Source organism: Monodelphis domestica, chromosome 5 (genome assembly GCF_027887165.1).
Source record: "Monodelphis domestica isolate mMonDom1 chromosome 5, mMonDom1.pri, whole genome shotgun sequence".
NCBI classification, from domain to species: Eukaryota; Metazoa; Chordata; class Mammalia; order Didelphimorphia; family Didelphidae; genus Monodelphis; species Monodelphis domestica.
The window spans coordinates 250,378,293-250,399,986 of NC_077231.1; the positions used below are offsets into that span (position 1 = coordinate 250,378,293).

Consider the following 21,694-nt stretch of genomic DNA (forward strand, 5'->3'; position numbering starts at 1 on the left):
TTTTATAGCTAATGAGACATTTTGTATCCTTGATGTTTGTGTATGTTATAATCTACTAAACCCTGAGTATGCTCCATCAGGGCAAGAATGGTATTTTATTTAAATGTTGTATCTCCTCCAGCACTTGTCATATCGTAGATGACAAATAAAGGTTTATCAAATTCAGTTCTATAAGGAAACTGAAGCTAAAGTTAAGTCCTCCTGGATCATGAAGATAGTAGGTATTGGAACTGGGATTTGAAAATGCACATATCTTGACTTCAAGTTCATCTTTCTTTGGAAAGACTTTTCATATTTCTTTGCAGTCTCTGATGAAGAACAAGACTTACTGCCCTAGTTCACCAGTTCTTAAAAGCAAAGTACAATACAGATTTACTCGGAGGCTTCACATATTTGCTATGTGATACATAATAGCTGTGGAAAATTCTTTGTGTCTGAACAGATAATCACTGAGTAAATGTTGATTCCTGTAAAAAAGTGAAAAGACAAATTGTATTAATGAGATACTTTGGCCTGACCTTCTGTTAGCTCATACACCCTATATAAACAGATTATATAATCAATCTTAGGAAGCAGATAAACAGTTTCTCTTCTTTTCTCTCCCTCTTTGCCTACCTCTTTTACTTTATTTCTAGGTTTTATAAGGGTGACCTTGAAATTCTCATTTGTAGCCTTTGTGGAATGTCTGTAATAGGCTAAAATGACAAAAAACCTAAGGAATGAAGCTTTTTATTTCTATGACTTCCTTAGACCTTTGCAGGAGAACAGAGATCTTGACAATCATCTTAATATCCTTGAATCACTAAAGATCGATTCCCTACCATCCCTGACTGCTTTTTAGTTGACATTATTCTTTGAAAAATTTCTATGAATTGAACTTAGTGAGTTAGATATTTAAAAAAAACACAAAGACAACTCAGACTTGAAAAAAAAGAACCCAGCAGTGAATCCTTCTAATAGAGCATAGAATTCTTTAGTGATTTAAATAATTTCTTTCTTATATTTGTTTTTTACATTTGAATTTTGGAACATTACATTTTTCTTATAGTTGTACATGTTGATGCAATGAACAAGTAGAATTTGGCAGTCCTTTATATACATATGTACATACACATATATGTAAGTGATTAATTGTTGATTTATGGAAGGGGGAGCATTTATTGAAGATGTCTCTTATAGGGGGAATTTTTCTGCCTTATCGGATCTAAACCTGGAAGGACTGTTGATTATTTAGCCTAATTACCTAATTTTATAACAGATTAATGGAGAATTACCTGGTTTATTTAGGACATTTTTCTTGCTTTCAATATTTCAACTTATATTTGTTGAGTGACTAAACTGTGGAATATTCTAAGTTTGAGGTATAAAAGGAGCATCTAGTACTTTTGTTTACAAAATTAGTTGAGAAGAAAAGACATGCATACAAATAAACTGAATTAAACATTTGTTAGGCACCCATTATGACCAGAACTAGAGGACAAGATACAAAGTTGAGATAGTTTGTGACCCATATTCTTATGGAGCTTCTTATGGACTAGTAGGGGGATATGCCACATAAACATGTAACTATAAATTAAAATAACACTTAAGTGCATACATGATGAAAGGCATTTTCAAATGAATGCATTAGAGAAAACATTTTATAGGAAGTGGTATTTGAATTGTACTTTAAAATATGAGAAAGAAATCAATAAATAGATGGGGGTGTTGGTGTTGTATTCCAGAAATAAAAAACAGCAGCTGAAATGGCACCAGGATGGGGAAGGTCATAAAAAATCTTCAAGTACAAGTTAGTTAAATGTATTATGGAAAATATTGTTGAGATAAATGGTGTATTAGATTGAGATCTGTGGCCTGTTCTAGCCCTTAAATACTATAATAGCTAAGTGAGTGTGCTGCTTTATTATAGAGAAATAGAAGGACAGGGAAGGATAATGTGTCCCTGTTTGTAGGGAGGGGGAAAGAACATTATTGGAAAGAGAGTCAAGATATGTCTAGATAAATAAGGCTAGAAAAGCTGGATAGCACCATCTCTTGGAGGACATTGTATGCCAAACAAAGGGTTTTGAATTTGGCATAGAAGATAGCATTTTTAGCACTAGGATGATATGATCAGATCTGTTTACAAGGAAGTCAGATGTGGCTGGGATGTATAGGATGTTTTAGAAGGGTGGAGAGAGGGAGTGAAGGTGGGAAGACCTGTTTTGAATCTAATAGCCCAAGGGAATGGCAATAGGAATAGTGAAGAAGCAGATGTGAGATTGCAGGGATAGAAATGACAGAATAGATTCACATAGATATGAATAATAAGAGGGAAAGAGTCAAAAAGAGAATACCAAGGTTTCAAATGTGGATGAATGATGGTGTTCTAGAAAAAGATGGTGAAATCAGAAGAAGCATTTTCTGGAGAAGCAATGAACCCAGTTTTGGACATGTTAGTTTGAGGTTCTAGTATATCATTACCAATTGGCAGATTCTGAAGGCAGTTGGATATGCCAGTTTGAAACATGAGGTCCTGGGCAGGGCTTCCCAGAGAGGCTGGTACGTAAATGACTTATCTAAAGTCTTACAACAAGTTAGTGACAGTCCATTGTAATTTAAGTCTCTTGATACCCATTCCACATTCTTGCCACAATGCTATTCTATACTGAGGATTTTGACTATCTTGTCAAAATGGGACACTATTGAAGGTTATTGTGTTTTGGGTGGACATGAGGAAAACAATGTTTTAGAGAGAGTGATTTGGCTGCAGGATGGTCTGGAGGTCATGAAACCAATTAGATGACTTGATCATCATGAAATGTGAGAAAACAATTAACTTAATTTCTTAGCAACCTATTACTGTAATAACTGATCTTTTTTTAGGAATGTTCAAGTTTCTTGTTTGGGTCTCCAAGGGTCTGTGATAGTAATTTTCATTATAGTAATTATTACTACTAGATTTTGACACTTAGATGAAATGTAACTAATAGTAATATCAAACAGAGGCACTTGTAAATATAGACTGCATTTAAGTACAGGGGATATCCTTTTAAAAATAGCTAATCATCCATGAATAAAATAAGACACCTCTGTAGATAATGTCTTGTGGCGATATTAAAGGCATGTAAAGAAGCCTGTAGTGGGTTCATTTGTCAGATATTCACTAAATGCTTATATTGTGGTACCAAATGGTGGGACTATGCAAGGATTCAGTCATTGTCCTCAGGGAACCTATAGTCCAGTAGGAAGATAAGACATATACACAATCCAACAATATTTAGCTTTAATATAACTTATATAATTCAAATTTTAAAAAATTCTTCATATAGCATCTCATTTGAGTCTCATATCAATGTTGCAGTGCACAACACAGTTATTGTTTCCCCCATTTACAGAAAAGAGAACACCACCAGAGTTATTGTGCCTGGTTTACAAGTGAAGAAATTGAGGCTCAAAGAAGTTTAGTTCCTTTCTTGTATTCAAAGGGCTGTCAATGTTTCAGAGGCAGGATTTGAACTACTATCTTCCTAAATCTACATTGTGAGTCTTGCCTACTCTGACAGGGTTCCTCTTATTACAAAACAGTTTAAAATGCCATAGGAGTTCACTTCAGAGCAATCTTACTTCTGGTCAAATGATGATAACTAATACCTCACAAAATCTTTTTCTCGTCATACTAAATAATAATAATAGTATGTAATACTAATAATAGGCAGCTAAATAGTAAGTGAATAGAGTGCTGAGCCTGAAGACATGAAGATTCATTTGGGAGTTCAAATCTAGCCTCAGACATTTACTAGCCATGTGACTCTAGGCAAGTCATTTAACCTTCTTTACATCATATGTAAATTGTATTGAAGAAGGAAATGGCAAACTATTCTAGTATTTTTGCCAAGAAAACTCCAAATGGGGTCATGAAGAGTTGACAATAACTTAAATTATTCAACAGCAGCAGCAAAAAAAATAATAATACTTATTCTGTATCAGGCATTGTACTAAGTGCTTTTTAGTTATCGTTTTATTTAATCCATACAACAATCCTGGGAGTTAGGTGCCCTTATTATCCTCGTTTTATAGATGAAGAAACTGGGCTAATCAGAGGGTAGGTGATTTGCTCAGGGTCAAATGGTTAACAAAGTCTAAAGCTGAATTTGAACTCAAATCTTCCTGATTTTATGCTCAGCATGCTATCAGTCAACAAACATTAATTAAACAAGCACCCACTATCTGCAAGGCACTGTGCTCAAAATCCTTCTCTAGGTTATATACTATTTGAATAGTACATGATTATTTAACACCAAGACTGTGACTTTAGTGTGATCAAAAATAATTTATTTTGGAGGTCAAAGATGGGGAGATATTTGGGGAGGAAAGCAATGGGCATGAATCCCTTTGGTAGGAACCATTATTAGATGTGCCAGGCTATTCTGAAGTCATTTTCTATCATGTTAATGGTTGATAAGACTCCCAAGGATTTATTGTGTACCTTGCTTAGTTACTGATAATTCTGCTTACTCACATGTTCCTAAGAGTGTATATATTTAGAATATTCTATAATATTGACTTCCTCATGAAAACCTTGACTGCCAGAGTGCCAGCACTTTCAGTTTTTTTTACTCTTAGCAATAGTGGCAAGATAAAATATTCTAGTGTTTTCTTCTCCAGAATCAGAAACTGTTGTTAAGTTTTCCTTATTAGTTAATTTTTCCCAAGGCTTAGTCTGGTTACAATTTTTTTTTCTTCTTTTCTTGTTCCTTTCTTTTCAAATTTAAGTAGCTGGGTTGAGGATGGCTTCTACTGCACATATTTCTTTCCCATTTTCTCTTTTGTGAATCTTGTCCTTAATGTTTTTCAAAGTAAGGAAATTTTTACAAATCTTGTCCAGAATTTTAACTTAAAATGGCATTTAAATCTAATATTCGAGAAACACATTTAGTATTTAGTTGTATTTTATGGTTATATATTTATATTTAATTTGATATTTATGTTAGTGGAAACCATATTGGACTAAGGATGCCTGAATTTTGTTCATGGCTCTGATACTACATGAATCAGTGTGTGACCTTAGGTGAATTGCTTCATCTTTCTAAATTTCAGTTTGCCCATCTTTAAGAGCTTGAAATTTAGTAATTATTTTCAACTTCAGCCTTAATATATGTGATACTAATTGTTCAATGTTTAGGCAGCATAAGATGAAACATAATTTTTCATTTAACAAATATTAAATATTTACCAAATGACTCCTGGTTGCAGAATGCTGTCCTATTCACCATAGAATGGGCATTTCTAGACATGTAGCAGAAAATAAAAGGAAACCATATATGAAATTGTGAATTTATATCATATATCCTTTTTATATAATGAAAGCAAATTGTAACTTTACAAGTTCTCTTGCTTATCTATGGCCTCTCCTGGCCTGTCTTCCTTTTCTGTGCATTTAAAAAAATAGTTTTTCAATGGCTCCACCTCCCTCTCTTTTTTGCTACCCTATCTAAATCTTTCTTTTACCTCTCCTTTCACATAGGAGAAATATAGGGAAAAGGGTGTGTGGGTGGGAAGCCCTTATACTAAATATACATTTTCAAATGAAACAAATTTCTATATTGAATGTGTCTAAAAGCATACAGCTTATTCTCTTACTCTGTATCTTAAGGCTATTACCTCTCTGTTAGAAGGCAGGAAGCCTGCATCATTATCAGTCCTCTGGAATTATGGTTGGTTTCTGATCACTTCTCAAGACTTTCAAAGTTGTTTGTCTTTATGGTTCTCTTGTTGCTTTATGTTATTTTCTTGAATGCTGTCTCAGTTCATATGTCCTTCAAGTTTCTCTCAAACAGCTCCTTTCGTTATTCTCATGGTACAATATATTCTATTTGTTAAATTTACGTGACATAACTTATTTAGATACTTCTCAGTTCTTTGCCATTGCAAAAAGAGGTGATGTAAATATTCTAGAATGATTTGATATGCCCTTTAAGTCTCTCTGCTTCCCATCTGTAACTTTGTGACACCAGAATTTGGTGTCACACAGTACTGGGCTCTAGATTGCTGAGGGACTCTGGTCCAGTTGCATCCTCTCAATCTCAGGTTTTTTTTTTTTTAATCTCTAAATTAGGGTCTACAATATCAGTACTATCTTCCTCATTGTTTATTGTGAGGATCAAATGAAATGGTGTAGGTTAAGTGCTTCTAAAATGTTAAAGTACAATCTAAATGTCAACAGCCTGGCCCAGTTCTATGGGTGTGTTATGAAGCAGTGTGTGTCACTTTTCTTACTGATGACTTCCATAATTTTGTTGGAATCTTTTCTCTTTGATGTTCATTAATAGATGATCAACAGCAAAAGCATTGGACTTAGAGTCTAGAGATCTGTGTTTACATTCTATTTTTAAAGTTTTTTTGGGGAATAAACATAATTATTAAGTAAGATAAATCTTTATTAAGAAGTATTTCTTCCATGTAGCAGAAGAAAATGGACCCAAGTTTTGTTACATAGGTCTGCTAATGATGATTTTTTCTTCCTTTTGCTTATATATTAATGAATCCAGGCAATAGTTTGGTTCTGTGAATGCTGCTCAAAATTTCATTGTTGCATTAAAAAGGCACAGGAAAAGACAGAAATTGTGATGATTTAGGGGAAAAGCTTCTTCTAATACTTCTAAATCTTGTGAATGAACCATCTTGGAGAGTGTCAGTTCATTCACTTTAATGAAATTGTCACAAACTGAGCCATCTCATTTCCTCCTTTACATATTGGGTAATCAAGTCTTACTGCTGTGATGTAAATAGTCTCAACTCCTCAATTGCCAGTGGGGCAGGGAATGGCATATTTGTCCCAAGTCTTTCACTCTTGTCATTTTAGTCATCCCTACCGTATGTATAGTGCTATTGGCTGCATAGGGGCATTTGTGTGAACATTGGTCTTGATCACTCAATAATCTGCTGAACCAGCTCTACTGCATTAGAAAATTCTGCTAAGGATTTGCCTTTTAATGTTCCTAAAGAGCTTTTGGGAACCAGTCAGTCCTAAAGGAAGTTATTTCACATTTGCTCATGTAGTTTTTTTCCCACTGTTGGATATATATGTATTTATTAATTTATTTGTCTAAAAAAATTTAATTTTTTAAAAAAGGTAAAAGATTAAGTTGCTGATAGCTTTTCTCCAAAGAACCACATACCTTGGTGTATTTCTGGTAGCTGGTATTATGAGATGTATAGCAAATGAAAAGCACTCATTTGGGGGTTGGAATTTAGCCCTGAGTAAGCATTTTCTTGAATCATAGGGAGGAATATGAAACTTTGTATGCTGCTATCTTGTTCCTGAATCAATAATGCCTAATGTAGTCCAGTAAACTTTCACTAATTTCCTGATAAATTAAGCCAGTCTGGAAAAATTATTCTCCACAATGTTTTCCTTTTGCTTTCCCCCACCCCATAACTCACTTTCTTCCCCAGGGACTGATACACAGGCAAGCACACAAAAGCTGGCAAGGGAAATACAATGAACTACTTAGATGGCTGTCAAATTACTTTCCGGTTGCTCTGCTAGTAGTCTGTTCACTGCACAATAAAGTTAATTTGTGGTATGCTTCTTCCTTAGTTTATTTTTAATTAAGTGGATTTCTGAGTGTGTCCACTTTTCTGCCAAATTTAGTTATTTGCTGTAGGCTTCTCATTTGAATAAAGCTGTATACTTTAAGTCACTTAGCTTGTGGGACTAGTACCTTAAGCACTATCTACACAGAGGCACTTAATTTTAGAGCGAGTTGTTGAATAGTGGCACAGGCTTCCTGTAATATTTTTATTACTTTGTGTGTGATGATGATAGCTTCCTGACAGATTTTCATACACAAGGCAATTATTTGTGTTATAGAATCCAATGAATGCATTAGCTTTTGGAACTGGAGAGCAGTGTACCAACCTATAACATTATAAAAGAAGTTCTCCATTATCTCCTGGGTCTTCTACAAATGTTCATTTTTCATTATTTAACATAGGTGATAAATTAGGTCAAGGGAATTACAGATGATGAGGGTGAAAGAAAAGGAGTGATTATATATGTACTGTTAGAGGAGGAGGAGAGCTTTGTGACTGGGGATAAGTTATTTGATCTCTTTGGGACTCTAGTGCTCAAATGTGAAATGAGCAGATTGTACTGCATCAGTTTAGGGTCTTATTCAACTCTAAGCTGGTGATCCTATGATCTAGAAAGTCTCTCTTCTAGTGCTAAATACTATGATCCAATTAACTATTGTGAGTTATACCACTTTGACAGTAGATAGTAGTGATATCTTCATCAGGCAGCCATAGTACATCTTTCAAAACTAATTAAGAGATTAAGGAGATGTCCATTTTGAAAAATGAAGGCACATTACAGTGTGCCTTCAGTGTATATATTAAGATATATACCCACATAAGCACATATATGTATTTATGTTCACATAATACAAACATGTATTCACATACATATACTACAAGAGGATGAGTTCTATGGCATCCAAAGGTCCAGAGCCTTTCTTTAGTCTAGAGCAGCGGTTCTCAACCTCTCAATTTATAGCAACGAGAATACATAATGCATATCAGGTATTTACATTCCGAATCATAACTGTAGCAAAATTACAGTTTTGAAGTAAACGCCAAAATAATTTTTTGGTTTGGGGTCACTGCAACATGAGGAACTGTATTGTGGGGTCACGGCATTAGAAAGGTTGAGAACCACTGATTTAGAGTAAGATGACCAGAGACCAAATCTCACTTTTGAATCATCACACCTATTTCTTGTGTTGCACTGCCATTTGAGTTGGTCTTGGAAGGATGGGTAGAACTTTGTTAAGGATGTGGAAGGAGGAAATTCTGATCCAAAGGAAGGCTCATATTATAGAAAAGTATGGAGGCATATTTGAGGGACAATTTAATTTGTTTGGAACACAGGTTATATGGAGGGGAGTGTTGTGAGATGAGGCCAAAGAGATCTTAGGATCACATCATTGGGTGGTTGACTAATACATGAAGGAGTTGACAGGATAGTAGGTTATGGGGAGGCACATTGTGTTTCTTGAGTGGTGGATATACATGATAACTAGGATAACAGGTAAAAATGACTTGAAGAAATGAAAGAATTCAGATTAAGGTGTCATTGCAGCAATCCAGAAGGGGGCTTGTGTAGTTTTGGGTGAGGCCAGAGTCAGTGGGAATAGGAAGGAGGAGATGGATCAAATATTCAGTAGTATAATTGGCTAGATTTGGTGACTGGATTAGTTGTGGAATCATTGACAGCATTACATTTTAGAGCCTGAATTATTGAAAAAGTAGTGGTACACCAGTGAATTAGGAACTAAAGGGTAACAAAATCTGGTTTAGACACTTAGAATCTGAGGATTTGAAAGAAATGTAAGAGGAGACAGTTAGAAGACCATTGGAAATATGGAACTTAAGTCTCTTGAATGAGATGACTGAGCAGAAATCTAGAAATAGAATTCTCCTTAGGTATCCCTATGCTGAATAATGCCTCTGCATAGTGCCTATGTTTCCCTAAGCCTGAATAATGTGTTGACAGAAGTCAGTGGTAGGAATGCTGTTTCACTGATTCAATAACTATTCTACTCTATAATAACTCACAGAAATGGCATTGTTTAATCAGACTCTTGAAAAGCTTTCTGCTCAGACAATGCATTCCTCACTCCCCACTAAGATACACATTTATTCTTTGAGGAAGGGAGCATGACAATATATTTTTTCCTATTCAAATATTCTAATGTGTGTTTATCCTGATTTTAACATTTGTAATGAAAAATTTCAGGGCTCATCAGCTTCTGGGAAATGTATTTTTATGTTTTCCTATTTCTTACTTAGCTCAGACCTAGCTAGTTAGGTCTGAGAACTGAAATACCTGAGTTTAAATCATGCCTCAAATTGTTACTAATTGTGTGAGCCTGGGCAAGTCACCTTCACTCTGTCTCTATTTTCCTAATTAGAAAATGTCAATAACAACAACCCTACATTGCTGGGTTTTTTTGGAGATTAAATGAGATAATATTGATAGAGTGCTTAGTATATTATTTGGCATTTAGTAGGTTCAATATAAATTCTTCTACTCCCCCTTTCCCAGCCTTCCCCTCCCACCTTCCTGAGCCAGGGAATGAGGTATTAATAATATTTTTGTGACTTTCTGTTAACTGACACTCTTAATGGTTACTTGATACAATATATGTGTCTCTGTGTGTAAGTAAACATATATGTTGCCAGTTTTCAATGATTTAGAATATAGTCAAATATACTTGAATAGGAGGACCAGAGCAGTGGAAAATTGTGTAGTGCTTACCAAGATTCTAAGATATTCTCCATCACAAAGATTCGTCTCTCTCTTTAAAAAAAAAAAATTACCCATACTTTCTGTCTTACAATCAATACTAAGTATATATTATGAGGCAGAAGAGCAATAAGGGCTAGGTAATTGGAGTTAAGTGACTTGCCCATGGTCACATAGCTAGGAAGTATGAGGTAAAATTTGAACCCAGGACCTCCCATCTCCAGACATGACTCTATCCACTGAGTGAACTAGCTGCCCCCAAATTTATTTCTTTTTAAACCCTATTGTTCTCAAGTTACAAATCTTATAATGGTAGAATGTTACAAGTCTCCAAAATTGCAGTCAACAAAAGGGGCAAAAGAGATTGTCCTTTGGTGAACAGTTTCTGATGACAATGGCCTGAGGGTCAAAGTACAAGAGAAGGGATCCCATGCACATGATGAGTGATTGACAAAGATCTTGTTGGGATGGTCCTGTAGCCTGATGCAGGAATAACACTTGCAGTTTGTTTGGGGTGCTTTGGTACCCACTGCATAGTGGCCTTTAGCTTGGTTGGGTGGATTCTCTGTAGACACCTCTGGGAGAACTGAACAAGATGAGATGGCATAGGTGAGCTGTCATCTGTACCAGTGGAAAGAAGAACCACCTGGCTGTTATCATGGACCCATTGAAATATTTCAGCAATATTTTAGGTGGCAACAGTTGTGTGGAATATAACATTTGTTTCTAACGGTGTTTTGGAGTCTTGCTTGTACTGCATCAGGGTCATAATTATTTTTACTTTTTAATTGTTGTTGCAATGTAGTTTGAGTCTTTATACTACCAAGGTTCCTGCTTATTCTAGCTATGGGTAACTCCAATACTGTCAGAAAATAATAAGGAATGAGTTAGGCAAGTGAAGGAACCCAATTAGTATTTTAATGCCTGAATGAAGAGTTTATGTTTGAAATGACAAGCAAGAAGGAAACAGCTGTTTTTGAAGAAGGGAATGACATGCTGAAAAAGCATGCTTGAGTGTTTTCTTGGAATCTTTGAATAGGATGTGGATTGGAAAGCAAAAACCAGAAACACACAGAGCAATTCCGAGAGATTCTTCAAAAAGACTTTACATTTGTATATTTATAAAATCGGATACATTTAGGATAAGAAAGAAACCCTTCAATCTCTGTCTCTTAGCCACAGTCAGAAGTTGATTTCTGGCAAATCCGTTTCTGCTCAATGTTAAGGCTTCAGGGTTTTGAGGAAATGCTAGAAAAAATAGAAATTCTTTGGGATAGGTAATATAGTTCAAACACATGCTGCACTGCATTAAAATCTCGCTACTTTTTGGATTCATTTTCAAGTTTTTAAAAAATGGGTAAAAACCCTCCGCTTCAGCTGGTCCTCTTCGCCTTTCTTTTGCATGAGTAGCGCCATCTGGTGGCTCTGAGCTTGTATGCTGCATAGTTTGGTGGACTGTTGCGCTATTGTCACCGTGGAAGCCTGGACATCAAACTAACCCACTCTTTGAAGATCTTCCTTTGATGTAGGTGACAGGAGAGAGTTAATTTGACTAAATTTTGTGCAAGAGAAGAATGAATTGCACAAACCCCAAATATTAGTCTTTTTAAAAGCAAATTTGTAAGAAAACAACCTTTCTATTTAGAAATTATTTTCTATATTCTAAGAATTTAAAAAGACTAATTGTAACATTTTCTTTGGACATTATACTCAAAGTGATAGCCAGAGTGACTGATATGGGTAGCGGCTTCTTGTTTTAGTTGAAAACGAAGAGTTGTTGATTCAGTGTCTGATCCCTTAACTGATAGATGTAAAGGACCCTCAGAGGTCATCTCTTCCCCTCTACACACACACAGGTGTAGCATTTCATGGCTGCTTTGGCAAAAGCATTGAATTTAAGATAGGCATCACTTAATACAATAGATTTCAGTTTTTATCAATCATATTCTTTCTTGAAGTACAGAAAGTCTAAGACAAAAATGATCTGTTACAGTGTAAATTTCCAATAGGGTGGAGACAGAGAGAGAGAGAGAGAGAGAGAGAGAGAGAGAGAGAGAGAGTGTGTGTGCCTGAGAGAGCACTTGCTGTGGTAATTCTGAATTCCTTTCGACAAGGAGTCCTTATCAAATATGATTAAGACCATTCAACTTGCTGTGTATATGCATTATTTGTTACCAAATTTAGGAATGTGTGTGAGCTGTTTTTGCATGTTACATAAGAGGTTGGAAGAGGGAACAAAAAGCATCTGTGCTTTAGATTGTATGATTTTGTAAAACCACTTTTATTGCATTAAAAATCCATAATGTGTTATGATCAAGACCCACTAAGTAGGCTATACTTGTAATGCATTGATTTTTTTGTTGAAAAATATTTTATGTGCAGGAGAATGAATTTTACTTTACTCTTTTGACCTTATCTGTTTTGTAGCTTATCTAAAAATGGCATGGTTCAAATGACTTAAAGATAAAGAGAAAAGTTTATTGTGAAGCTGACTATGTCAAGCTGTTTCTGGGTAGAATATAGAGATTTATTCAGATGTTTGTATTTTTTTTTTCATCATTTAACTGAGAAAGATAAAACTCCCTTTTGCAGGGAAAGCTTTTCTGGCTGCTGATAGAGTGCACTCTGCTGGTGAGTTTGGATTTTGATAATAAAATCCTTCACAGAATTAATATTTTAAAATCTTAGGACTTAGGCTTTAGAAAATCATCTAGTAGAATCTCCTTTATTCGACAAAAAAGAAAAAGAAGGCTCTGTAAAGACAGCAATTTGACTAAGGACATATGGCTAATGAGCAACAGAATCAGTTGTCACATCAAATCATAGTCCAGTGCCTTCCTTTCTGCTATTCAAGTCCAGCATTTCTCTTTTGCTTTGAATTTCCTGTTTATTACATTGACCCCAAAATGGGGCCATTAATAAAAGTTGACTTTTATTTATGTCTTTACCAGCAGTATATGACAATTATGAAGTGAACTACTTTTAAGGTCTGTCATGGGGGAAAATTTGAACATTTCATTTAATGGATTTGCTGTAATAATTAAATATAAGCATTTATGCAGTGTTTTTGATTCTGAAAACTACTTTGTTTTCCAACCCTACAGATGGATAAGGCAAAAAAAAATTTACCTCCTTTTTTTAACCTCGAAGTTAGGTGACACATAGGTGATTACACAGCTGAAGAGTGTTGGAAGCAAAAGAGTTCTTAATTCCATGCTCAATGTGGCATTTGCCAACTGTTTACCATGCAAAGCAGGTAGTAAATGTAGAAAGAACTCTCTACAATCTTTAAAGAATTTTGCTCATCTATAAAGATGAATTGTAATTATTCTATGCTGCTTCTCTAGAAGAATTTGGCTTCAGATCCCTTGAAATTACTAGTAATCTTGATTATTAGTTTGTTGTTGTTGTTTCTTCTTAGCCATTATTTTACTAGATGCATAGATTTTTTTTTACATGCATTTCTTTTAAGTTTAAAAAATTTTTGTTCCACTAGGTTTGTCTGGAGAACTTGTCCTATTACTACATCCTTGCACGATATTTTTTGAGGAATCAGTTTGTGCTAAATGAGAAAAAAACATATTGGGAAAATCTTTTAAAAGTTCAATTCACTTGTCTTTGTGTGTGCCCAAACTTGGTAAACAAACTATTAAAAGATTTTAGGACTATAAGAAAAAATGTTTATTAAGTTGAAGACTTAAAATTTTATAACACAGGTAAGGGGAATTTTTAGTTGGACATACACAGGAAGTATTAGACCTGACTTGCTCTGACATGAAGAATGTGATGCAACTACTAAGTGAATATATTACTATATTGAATATCAAGTTTAACATTAACTCTGCCTTCAAATTAGATGAAGTGACCAGGCTGGTTCTTCAGTTTTTGCTACTAATTAAAACATCTACATTGTTTTCATGGAATGATTGTACCTTACATAGACTCTTCCCAAAAAATCCAAAGGGATTATTGTAGCCAGCTTGTTGTATACACACAGAGAGACAGAGAGACAGCAACAGAAAATATATGAGTGTATGTGTGTGTGTGTGTGTTTTAAACCCATACCTTCTTCCTTAGATTTAGTTCCAAAGCAGAAGAGCCATAAAGGCTAGGCAAATGTGATTAAGTGACTTGCCCAGGATCACACAACTAGGAAATTTTTGAATTTACATATGAACCCAGGACCTCCTGCCTTCAGACCTTATCTACTGAGCTGCCAAGATGCTTCTAACCAATATTTCTTTATAGTAGGTGCCAAGTAGAAATAGCATGAGCTTGAATTAAAAAAAAAAAACCCTTAGTTTTTAAGAGAATTATAAAGAAAATCTAAAATAAAATAATGAAGTTTTAGAAGCACCACAACCCAATGGACAGATAGTTGGGCCCAGAGTCCTAAAGATCTGGATATCTGGATCCAAGTCCCATCTCTGATACATCCTGATTGTGTGACCCTAGTTAAGCCATTTCACTTGTCTTTGGTGCAGAAAAATCTTTAAGAACTTAAGTTGCAAAGCATGTGCCAATCTATATTGGTACAAGGAATTTCCTCATGAGCAATTTCCTATGCTAATAATACATCTTGTAAAAAAAATTTTTTTTAACTATAAGTAAATTGCACTCTGGCTCTATTTTGGTGTAGAAATTGCATTAAATTGAAACCCACCTCAGCCACTTAAAAGCTGTGTTACTTGAACAAGTCATGTAACACCTCTTTTAGCTTTAGTTTCCTCATTTATCAAATGAGGTTAATAATTGTACTTTGTCATAGTGTTGTGAGGAATAGGGCTTGGACCTGTGATTTCCCTGGTACAGGGAACTTCTTGTTAAAAAAAATTTCCTCTCCCTTTGCAGACTGTTCTTTGATTTGCTATTTTTAGTCTTACTAAGTTTCATTGTGGTACTGAGAAATGAAATGATTTGCCCAATCACTGACAGTTTGTATCAGAGGGAAAAAAATCAATCAATAAACATTTATTAAGCAAATAATATTTCCCAGGCACTGGGCTAACCACTGGGCAACTGTGCTAATCACTGGTAGGTCCCTTTACCTTGGAGTGTTCCAGGCAACTGTACTATGGAACTGATCTGTATATTTCTGAACTAGGAATTGATCACAGGCATGAAAAATATTTGAACTAGGGAGAAAAATTCACAGGCATAGTGTAATACATGTATATTACTGTGCAAAGCATGGATGATAATAATATGGATTGGTTCATATCTCACTACCTGAAGTCTCCTGTACAGTTGCCATGATTTTTCATACCTACTTTCTCTTAATTGCTGAAGGCTCTGTGTCCAGTTCTTCCAGTGCTAGTCATGTAAAGTTTTCTTGCTCCCCACTCGAGTCTGTATTATACACACTCTTTCTCCATCTCTGTCTCTTGTCTCTCTCTAGTGGCTTAATGTTGGAATTTGGCCTTCGGCAGGTAGTATGGTCTCTCAAGACTTCTCTTATACACAGTGCTCATTCCTTGTGTCTGCTAAGCTTAGTATACCTCCCCTTGGGGACACTACCACGAGCTGCATAGTATATATCTCAGCTGAAATGAGCCTAAAGAAAAGTCTCCACACCTGTGTTGTATAACTAAAGAGTACTGCGCCCCCCCCCCCCCCCCTACCCTGTGAGGGTATAGGATGTATCTATCACCTGCTGAATTTGAAAAGTACTTCATTAAAATATCTATTTTCAAAATGAGAATCATTGATATTTGTTCAGGTTTCTGAGGTTGTGCAAGTTTCACAGATACCAGAACATTTCCCTGCCCCTCCTTCCTTTACTTGGGGTGTGACTGGATGCTCAAAATTTTTATTACAGATACAGAATTAAGTAATTGTCATCCCTGGTACAACTTTATTTTCTTTTCTGGTCTTGACTCAGTGAAAAATTACTAGGAAGAACTTTTCTAATTCTCCAGGTTGACTACAAAGTATTTTCTTTCAGGCTATGATACTATGGCATTTCACTGAATTATATTCATCATTCTTCAGTGAAGAAAAAATTGTTATTCAATCGTTTTTCCATCATGTCTAACTCTGTAACACTTTTGGGAGTTTTCTTGGCTAAGATACTGGAGTAGTTTGCCCATATCCTTCCCTAGCTCATTTTACTGGTGAGGAAATAGTCAAACAGCATTAAGTGACTTGCCCAGAGTCACACAACTGGTGTCTAGGACTCGATTAGAACTCAAGAGGAATTTGTGGAAGTTTTAAAAGGCTCTTGATGGTGAGAAATGGCAACATATTTTGAATCTTTTGAGCAACTTTGGGAGCCCGTTTGAATACATGATGAACACAAGACCTTTAAAAAAAAGGTCTTTTCAAAAAAAGTGCTTTCAGTTATCCACATTGCATTTTTGAAATTGCATATGCATTAGTTATACTACTGAAAATTGTATACTATTTGTATACTATCACATATGCTATTGTAATAAGTCCCATAAGCCCAGCTTTTCGGATGTCATTAAAACTGCTTGCATCCAGCAAGACATGTTTTTGCAAGATTCCTGTATCGTGGTTCAAGTCTATGTGGGAATAACACTCAAGTGCTTACATCACAAGAGGATCCTCATAGAAACGACATCAATTCAGCTTAATTAGTAAGTTTACACTATGGATTCTCAGTGTGGAAGGATCCCAGATCTTACGCTTTATATATGTACATATTCATAATATCAGTACTAATTAAAACCCATTAGCACTATTACCCAACTGTGATGGGGTGGGGGGCATAGTCTTTTCTTGAGGATTACAGAGAATCTGCTCCTTTTGAATCTTCCTGGTGGGTGAAAAGGAAAGAGTGGTCAGGACTGAACTCCTTGATGGTTATACAGGAAACATGATTCCTACAGAACCTGGGACAGGTTGAAATATATTGCTCTATTACTTAGCTGAGCAGATTTGTGACCTCAGTTGTCAAACAAGTTTTCTGACTTCCTTGTCTAGTCTTGTTGATCTACTCTATGTGTGTCAGAACTTCAGTAAACAGGAAGAACTTCTGGTGACCAGACTGTGGTATATAGGGCAAAGAACCAATCTTGGGAAGTGTTTTATGGTTTCTCAGAGGCAGAATTCCTTATTTTCTCAGATCCTTTCTTTTAAATTAAAACACATCCTTGTAGAATTTTTAAAACCTGTACCTTCTGTCTTATGGGTTCTAAGGTGGAAGAGCAATAAGGGCTAGGCAATGGGAGTTAAGTAACTTGCATAGGGTCACATAAGTAGGAAGTGTCTGAGGCCAGATTTGAACCTGGCTCTCAACCAATGAGTCACCTAGCTGACCCCCCTTGTGGAATTTTTAAAATAAGTTTTAAATGGTGGATTTTTCTTCTTTTAACATTGATTTTTGAAATTGCCTTTGCTTTTACATATCACAAATTTGGATTCATATTTCTGATTAGGACAACAGGATAAAACATTGTGGCAAGAAGGCAATTTTCATAGAAAGAAACTAATTCAGTTACCATAGATAATAACACAGAAGCTGCTATAAGCCAGATGTGTGATTTGGGCTATCAAGGGCACTGGGTTAGACCATGAATACACATCATCCAATCTGGTTTAGTTAGCAGAAAGCATTCTCTAGTGGAAAGAGCTGACATCTGGGTTTGAATCCTGCTCTGATGCTCACTATATATAGTGTGACACTGGGCAATCATTTCATCTCTTTGACCATTGATTTTCTCATCTGTAAAAGAGAGGCAATGATACAATGATATCTATAATACTTTCTCCTCAGGGTTGCTCTGGGGATCAAATGATATACTTACTATATGTAAAGCTTTTTTGGGGGAGGTGGAGACTAGACCTCCATTAGCACAGGAGGCTCTGTGATGGATTCACTCCTCCAATGCAGAGCCAAACCTCCTTTATAGGTTATAGTCTGGGAGAGTTGCTTGGGCACTGAAAGATTAATTGATTTTTATCATCATATAACTAGTGTGGGGCAGAGTTTGGGACTGGAAATCTGGCTCCACATCTCTGTCAAACTGCCTTTGCAAATCTTCAAGTGCTGGAGAAATAGCAGTTGTTATTATTGTAATTATTATTAAAGCATATACAAGTATCTTCATGTTGCTTACTGTTCACCAAACAGCATCTACCTTTGGTACTCATTTCCTTTGTCAAAAGATTCCCCTTTAGAATTCCTTCACTTCCCATTAACATCCCACTTATCCTCAAGGGATTATATTTGGTCAAATCTCTTCAACTAAGTCTTCTCTGTCTTTAGCCCACAATAATTTCTCTCTTACTCCGTTAGCACCTGTCTTCAGTATCATTTATGTAGTGTTCATTGGGTGCTGTTAAATTTATTTCATGTGTTCACATTTCAGTAATTAGGTGAAGAACTCCATGAGACTAGGAATTTTGTTTTAAAGGATGTGCAAACTGACACCTAGAGATATTACCAAGTCAATCGGGCAATGAATGACAGGATTTGAACCTAGATCCTTGGATTCTTTTTACCTCAATTTCCCCATCCATATAAGGAAGGTATTGGGCTAGATAACCTCCCCATTCCAACTCCAATCTATGATCATATTCCAAATTCATTATTCTACTGCCCCTGTGGTTTTCTGTCATCTGCACATTGTTCTAGGAAATTTCCAATTAAGAAGTGGCTTGTGCCTTTGCCAGTTCCTAAGCAGACCATGGCCCCTGTCACTCAGGAGTATTAGAGCAAGATTGGTGTAGGCAGAAAGGATACCAGGGCAGAATATTGATTAACACTTTGAAATACACTAAGAATGTGAGAAAAAACACTGCTGCCAAAGTTGTTAAGGACTATTGGCTGTTTTTTTCTTCTACTTTTTGCCATGGCTATGGTTTGTCATGATTGATTGTAGGCTGATAGGAAAAGTGGTTCATTGTTCCTTTCACTGAGGGTGCAAATCTTCCAAGAGTGGATGAACTTCTGGGAGATTCTCAGGCATTACAAAATTAGGTAATACAAGAGTGGCATAATTTTTTATTCAATACACTTATTATTGGAAAGTACACCTATGTTTAGTTATAGTTTAAAATAAATCTTATTTTTCAACTCATAAGCTTTTGTTTTCTCCTTTTTGCTTCTTCCAATTCACGGGGGAAGGGGGAGGAGGGAATTACCCAACAAAAACACTTGTAGCAAATATGTGAAGTCAAATAAAACATCAAAATATTGTAGCACCTCCTTTATGCTGGACACTGTGCAAAATGCTGTACAATTATTATCTTATTTGGTCCTCACAACAAATCTGTGAGGAAGATATTATTGCTCCCATTTTGCAGGTGAGGAAACTGAGGCAAACAAAGATGAAGTGACTGCAAAAATAAATTCCTACATTTTCCATGTCTAAACGTGTCTGACCCTTTTAAAAAGCTATCAGGTTATGCTTCTCTTTGAAACTGTTTATTCCTCACTGTGTGTTGTATTGTTTTCCCACCTTTCCCACTTAACCTTCCCATTAAAATTTTATTGCTGCTTGATCTATTTCATACCTTAATTAAAGATTGTGTAATGTTTCTTTGACTGGATTCCCTTAACCTCAGTTTCACTTAGTGTATATGTTGTTTTGTATTGAGGAAACTTTACTTTTTAACATTATTAAATATATTAATATGGTTTTGTATTAACAGGACTTGAGGTTATTTTTATGGAATCCAAATTATTATGCAGTAAAACTATTCAGTGATTTTTTTGGGGTGGGGTGTTGATACTGAAATATCTTAAATGGTAACTTGGCAGATAAAGAAAAAAATACTAGGCATTCTGATTTACTAGAGAAAGCAGTGGCTTTGGTGGTTGAGGATCTTGGTTCAAGTCCTGGCTGCTGCTTACTGTCTTTGTATTCCTGAGGTTATTTTTTGAACCTCATCTTCTTTATTTGGAAAATGAAAGGTTTGGACTAGAGGGCCTATGAGGTCCATTCAGGCTCTAAATCTACAGTCCTCTACTAGTTCATGGTCAAGTCATTTCAAAATAAGATTCTTTTAGGGCTATTTAGAAATATAGTATTAAAGTGGATTAGAAGGATATGTGTGTGTGTGTATTATAAAATTTATTCTTAATCCCTTGCCTTCTGTCTTAGAACCAACAATAAGTACCAATTCCCAGGCAGAAAAGCAGGAAGGGCAATTGGAGATTAGTGACTTGTCCAAAGTCCTATAGCTAGGAAATGTCTGAGGCCAGATTTGAACCCAGGACCTCCCATTTCTAGGCCTGGCTCTCTACTGAATGACCTAGCTACTCTTTCTTTAGAACACTTATGGCACATGATATTTTACCAGAAATAGTCGTTGTTTGTATTTATATTCTGATCTTACCTGAGCTGCATTTAGCTCTTGGCAAATCGTTTGAAGATACAATCATAGAACCCTCCCTTGATGGTGATAGGAGCACCTTGGGAAGAATAAGGCAGCCCCACCTCTGACATCAGCAGATTTTGAGGTGAAGCCATGGAGCTGTCCCCCTCCACCCTCCAAAGTAACTCTGATCTCATACTCCATATCAATGGAAACAGTTGTTTAGTGACCACTGACTCTTAGCTAGATCTCAGCTTTGTGATGTTATGTTGTTGTGGAACTCTGACCAGGACATCTGGAACTGTTGGATATGATGGATTTGAATACAGGGTTCATCACATGCAGCTGGATAGCTGCCTTCCTACAGTTTCAAAAAGGATCTCTGAGGTAGGCTAGAAATCTAATATTTTGCTAAATATGTTATCAATTGAATTCAAAGGAAGATTAGAATTGAATTTGGATTGGTTTTCATTATCCACTGTCCCTTCCTTCCTTCCTTCCTTCCTTCCTTCCTTCCTTCCTTCCTTCCTTCCTTCCTTCCTTCCTTCCTTCCTTCCTTCCTTCCTTCCTTCCTTCCTTCCTTCCTTCCCTCCTTCCCTCCTTCCCTCCTTCCCTCCTTCCCTCCTTCCCTCCTTCCCTCCTTCCTTCCTTCCTTCCTTCCTTCCTTCCTTCCTTCCTTCCTTCCTTCCTTCCTTCCTTCCTTCCTTCCTTCCTTCCTTCCTTCCTTCCCTCCTTCCCTCCTTCCTTCCTTCCTTCCTTCCTTCCTTCCTTCCTTCCTTCCTTCCTTCCCACACCATTTAGGCCATTTCATTGGTACAGGTATAGCTCCCTGCATTGATGTATAACCTATATATCATTTAGAGTATTTAACTTTCAGTGATAAAGTAGTTGGTAGAAGACAGAGAGAACACTTGGGCTTTGAGTTTCATGACTGCAAGGCTAGTCAGCCCCTTGTCTGCTGCTTTTTCCTCATCTGTAAAAATAATTTAGGACTATTGATGTTTTTGGTTTAGAGTATCCATATATGAGATGAGTCATAAGCATATCAATAATGGAGAACTTTTTGAATAAGAGATGTTGGACAGTGAGTTGCTAAATTTAAAAAAATCATATCGAGTT

The 21,694-nt window shown here is 36.0% G+C and overlaps 1 protein-coding gene and 1 long non-coding RNA gene across 14 annotated transcripts in view; one reads left to right on the forward strand and one right to left on the reverse strand.

The window, feature by feature from the left end:
• PARD3 (par-3 family cell polarity regulator) overlaps positions 1-21,694 on the forward strand; it is a 730,632-nt gene that overhangs the window by 103,259 nt on the left and 605,679 nt on the right. The window contains exon 1 of one of the 13 annotated variants that reach the window (XM_007504741.3): positions 20,764-20,962. The exons of the other annotated variants lie outside the window; for them this stretch is intronic. Coding sequence (XP_007504803.2) covers positions 20,837-20,962 — 126 coding nt within the window. The 5' untranslated portion in view covers positions 20,764-20,836. Of the gene's footprint in view, positions 1-20,763; positions 20,963-21,694 lie in introns of those variants that run through there. 13 annotated transcript variants of the gene reach the window in all.
• LOC103100309 (uncharacterized) lies at positions 77-20,799 on the reverse strand. The gene is made up of 3 exons (XR_473325.3): positions 20,597-20,799; positions 5,216-5,268; positions 77-467 (listed from the first exon to the last, which is right to left on the reverse strand). It is a non-coding gene; the product is annotated as an uncharacterized LOC103100309 (long non-coding RNA).